At 45.4% G+C, this 4971-nt stretch overlaps 1 protein-coding gene across 1 annotated transcript in view; it reads left to right on the forward strand.

Annotated features, from left to right (window-relative positions):
- The first annotated feature begins 1614 nt into the window (after positions 1-1614).
- Positions 1615-4971, forward strand: part of SOST (sclerostin) — a 4248-nt gene continuing 891 nt past the window's right edge. The window contains exon 1 of the mRNA XM_027870326.1: positions 1615-1834. Within this exon, the coding sequence (XP_027726127.1) occupies positions 1615-1834 (220 nt within the window). The remainder of the gene's footprint in view (positions 1835-4971) is intronic.

Raw genomic sequence — 4971 nt, forward strand, 5'->3', positions numbered from 1 at the left:
TGGTGGGAATCTTCTTCTAGTCTGGAAAGAACTTTTGTCCTAGACATTTTATTCTCTGAGGTACTGGTTGTGTGGGGAAATCATAGGATCACACTCAGAGCTGGAAAAAAAATCTTGGAGGTCACTTTTGTAATTTTACAGATAAGGAAACTGAAGCTTGGAGAGGTTACATGTAGGAATAGTGGTGTTGGAATTTGAATCCAACTCTGATTCCAAATCCAACTCTTTTCCTGCCTGGGCAAGTTGCTTCCTATTCATGGAAGGAGTTTGAGGTGTCCAAGAACTATAATCCTTGTCTTGGACCTCATGTCAAAGATTGGTATATATGACTTTTATCTAGCTTATAAATATGAGATTCTTAACCTGGGATCCATGGGCCTTGTAGGGGGTAGGAGGGTCTCTGAACTTGTAACTTTTTAATATTTTAATAACTATATTTCAACATAATAAGATTTCTTTGTAATCTCATGCATTTTATTTTATATATTTAAAAATACTATTCAGAGAAGGGTTGCATAGGTTTCACCACACTGCTCTAGATGAAAACCAGGAACATTTCTGAGATATCACTTCTCATGCTGGAGAGCAGTCAGTCAGTAGTGCCCTATAGTTTCCTCATTCCTGCCTGATTAAGATAGAGAAATGTTTTGAATTGGGGCTCCCCACTGGTTCTGGGGTAATAATAACACTAATAATGAGCGTTTATATGCTATACAAAGCACTTGAAGGCTTACAAACTCACAATTTAACTCATTTGTTCTTCATGAGAACCCTGTAAAGTAGGTGCCCTTATTATAATCCCCATTTTACAAATGAGAAAGCTGAGGCAGACAGAGGTTAAGTGACTTACCCAGAGTCACAGAGCTAGGAAGTGTCTGAGGCAGAATTTGAATTTAGGTTTTTCTGACTCCAAGCCCTGCACTGTCTTCTATTAGACCATCTATCAGTACTGTTTTAAAGCCCCGAGTTTTCAGGGCTTGTGACTGATATCACTGAGTTCCTTTCTTTCTTCTTTCAAAGGGAGTACAAGTTACAAGTATAAGGGGGGCAGATGCACACCCCGTAAGTGATTTGAATTTGCTGATGACAGCTCTCTGAACTTACATACACTGGGAAAGAGGGACTGCCTGAGTCCAAGTCTTCCTCAAGGAGGCTTAGAAGTTTGCTTATTAAACTGGGCTCTAGTTTGTTTCAAGAAGTATGAAGAGGTCCAGAGAGGTCATCAGTCTGAATAGGGAAGCAGCTTTCGAATAACTGAAAAATAGCTGTTTCTAAAGGCTAGGCACTGACAAGGACCCCTCTTCCTTGCAGATCTGCAGTTCATGCACCCAGGCATTCCAGGTCACCTGGGAAGAGGCTGGAGCTATTTGGAAGTTTGGAAAGCATGGGGAGAAAAGTGGTTGGGGTGGGTTGACTCTGAACACACCCCTTTGCCTTCCCTCTCAGCTTCCTACCACCCCTCCCCCAAGTGAAATGTGGGGCTGGCCCTTCTCTGTCTGTGTCCCCATTGGCTGGTGAAGCAGCAAGGGGGGATTTAAAAAAGGAGAAAGTGCTGAAGAGGGACTGGAGCCTGTGAGTGCTGAAGGTTTGGTTGCCCCCACCCTAGCTGGCACCATGAAGTTCTCTCTAGTCCTCTGCCTGCTGTGCCTGCTGGTCCAGGTTGCTTTCCACTCTGTGCAAGGGTGGCAGGCCTTCAAGAATGATGCCACCGAAATCATCCCTGAGCTCAGTGAGCAGCCCGAGCCTCCGCCTGACCTGTCGAACAGCAATAACAAGACGATGAACCGGGCGGAGAATGGAGGGAGATACCCACACCACCCCTTGGAGCCCAAAGGTATTCAAAGTACAATGACCAAAAACAGGAAGGGTGACAGAATCGTCCTAGATGAGGGCCTCTATCTGTGGATGCTAAATTATAATCAGCAGGCTTTCAGAACCATTGGTGATATTGGGAAAACAGTTCTCCATCACTAGGGGATGCCGAGCTCTGCCTAACCAAGAGAGTGGTACTATAGCTTCCCCCACCCCACCCCTATTCCACTGCCCCTGGGTGGTCTGGTAGCTGGAGAAGTTGTCCAGTTTCCTTTTTTATAGAACTTTTAAAGAATAGAGGAGACAGCCCTCTCTTTCAGACCCACTGAGTGCTCCAGGGGAGCTGGCAGGGGAAGCTACCTGCAGCATCAGGATTTGGCCACCACAGTACGAGGCAGAGCAAAGAGTTGTCACCCCAGGACACAGCAGCTGTCACAGATGTGCTTCACAGCTGTGATTATCCGTTGGTGGTAGGGATGGTGTAAAAGGAATATAAATGGGGATAAGAAGGGACTGGAAGGGACCTCAGAGGCCACCCAGTTCAACCTCCTCATTTTATATATGAGGAAACCAAGGCTCAGAGATGTGAAGTAACTTGCCCAAAGTTACACAAGCAGTAAATAGCAGGTTCTCTGATTCCAATTTTAGAGTGCTAGTTTTTTTCCCCCATTATACCTTGCAACAATCTGGGCAAAGTATAGGAGCCAGAGGCTCAGCTTTTGAGAAGCAGAGGAGACCAGAGGAGTGTAAGGATCAGGAAAAAAAGAAAAAAAAAACAACAAAACTCAATTCTTTACAGGCAGAGTGGAAAGAAAAAGTCTACCTTAAAAATCTGACTCAGTGCGCTGGTGATAGGGAAAGGGAGCATGGAAGGAGGACTAAAGTCTGTCCCTAACTATGCAGTACTAGGTGAGAATTTCAGATTTTGCCTTAGCAAGATCAGAAGAGTAACCCTTTGCACTTGAAGGGTTTTTTTTTTTGTCCTGGTTCCTGGCTGCCATGACTTCTCTGTTCCCCTACAGCATGAAAATGTTTTTTAGCAGCATCTGCAGTGGGCATGGGGTATGTTGGCTTGTGTTCTATTTAACAAATACTTAAACCTAATCTGGGGCTACAAAGTCAAAGGAAAATCTTACCTGAGAGATTCTCAGACTGGCAGTAAGAAACAAGAAAGATTGGGATTGTAAAGGCTCTATGAAGTCAGTCTCAGATCAACCCACCATCACTGTGTGAAAAGAAGGGCTTGCCAGGAGTTTCTCTCCCATGTGTGTTTGTGATAAAGGAATCCGTCTAGATCATTCAAAGAGGTCTCCAGGAAAGGAGAGCCCAGAGGAGGTGATTGTTCTGGATCTCAGCTCCCCTGGGCAGAAGGCAAACATGAACAGGAAGATAGTCCCAGCTCCCAAAAATGCAGGGTCTAGAGACCAAGTGGGGCAAGAGCTGATTCCTGAATTCTGCCCAGTGTAGTTCAAACTCCAAAAAGACCTTTTGGAAATAATAGTGTCTGCCATTTTTAATGTCCTTACAAAATGTTTTATCTACATCATCACAACCATGTAAGTGCTACAGATGTCATTATGCCCATTTTACAGATTTTACAAGTCTAAGGTTTGGTGGGGGAGGAGCCTCTGGGTTTACATGAGTAAACACTCTTGCCCTGAGATCCTACCACTCAAAATACCATTGCTTTTTCTCTGCAGAGGAAGTGCCTAAACTGGGCAGTACTATTCTTAGCCCTAGAAGCCTCTTTCCCTGGGCAAACACAGGCCACCCCCACACTCTGCAACCCCAAGTCTTAACTGGGAGTACAACCTGGTGAGGGAAACCAAATAAAAGCATGCTGGAGCCAAAGCTTACACTACTGCCCACAGGTCCAGGCTTTGGCTTGGTGCCTCTGAGCCTCTGGAATAGCCTTGGGGGAAGGCTTTCTCTCTCCCTCTTGCTTTCAGTCCTGGTACCCCCCCCCCCCCAGCAGTCAGTTCATCTGCCTTTTGTTTGGAAGAATTCAGAGCTCAGCCCAGAGGAAGGAGGTATGGTCATCCCACAGAGAAAGCATCACCATCCCAGCATCCTCTGGGACTCAGACATTTTTTGTAAGGTTCTCATTGCTACTAGGGACCTGAAGATCATGAATCCAGAGCTAGAAGGGACTTCACAAGCCATCTAGCCCACTCCCCTCATTTTACGGATGAGGAAACTGAGGCCCAGAGAGGTTAGGTGACTTGCTCAAGGTCACACAGGCAATAAGCTTTCAAGGAGAGATTTGAATTCTGATCTTCTGACTCCACTCAATCAATCACTGAGAGGTTTTTAGTCAGAGCTCAGCTCCCTTTCCTGGTTTTAGCTTATGATTTTCACGGCACTTTACCTAATTTCAGCCTTGCAATGAGAGAGGTACTATTAATACCTCCTTCTTGGAGATAGACTACTTGACAGCTCGGAAGTGTCTGAGGCATATTTTGTCCACTATGCCACTAAGATGCCCACACTTGGAAAGTGTGCCTTCTCCATTTAACCCTGGACTTGAAACCCGAGTGTTTCTCCTAGAGGGCATGGAAAACTCTCCTGTTTCCCTACTAAGTTCATCCACAGGGCCCAGATTGTTCCTAAAGCCCCATTCCTGCCCCCTGTTTCCAGTCCCCACTGCCACAGCCATCAGGACCTGTATCCAGTCTTGCTCCCCTACAAATGTCCAGTTAGTTCTCATGCCCATAATGATTTCCTTTCCCTGTCTTGGTTTCCTGAGAGACTTTCAGGACAGAATAAACAAGGCTGGATTCTGTCTGCCTTGGTATGTTACTGCCTGTAAAGGAACAGGTATTTTGGCACCTTTAAACCTTGGGAAGCAGCCCGATTTAAGGCGGGGAGTGTGCTCATCACACACCACAGTTAACATTAAAGTCCTCTCTTTTTTTCTAGTGAAATGGTTCCCACATCTGCTGGACAAACCAGTGCTAGGACTCTGTCCTTGATAATCTTTCCACCTCCTTTCTCTGTCTGACAAGAGTGACTGAAAAGTTAAATCTACTAAGGATTTGGGGGAAGGAATATTTGGGAGCAGGCCAGAATCAGCCAAGAGGGACTTGATGAGCCCAGAAAATTGTTTAATTTTCTTTCTTCCTTCCTTCCTTCCTTCCTTCCTTCCTTCCTTCCTTCCTT

The sequence above is a fragment of the Vombatus ursinus genome, unplaced genomic scaffold (genome assembly GCF_900497805.2).
Source record: "Vombatus ursinus unplaced genomic scaffold, bare-nosed wombat genome assembly UNPS02014797.1, whole genome shotgun sequence".
Classification (NCBI taxonomy): domain Eukaryota; kingdom Metazoa; phylum Chordata; class Mammalia; order Diprotodontia; family Vombatidae; genus Vombatus; species Vombatus ursinus.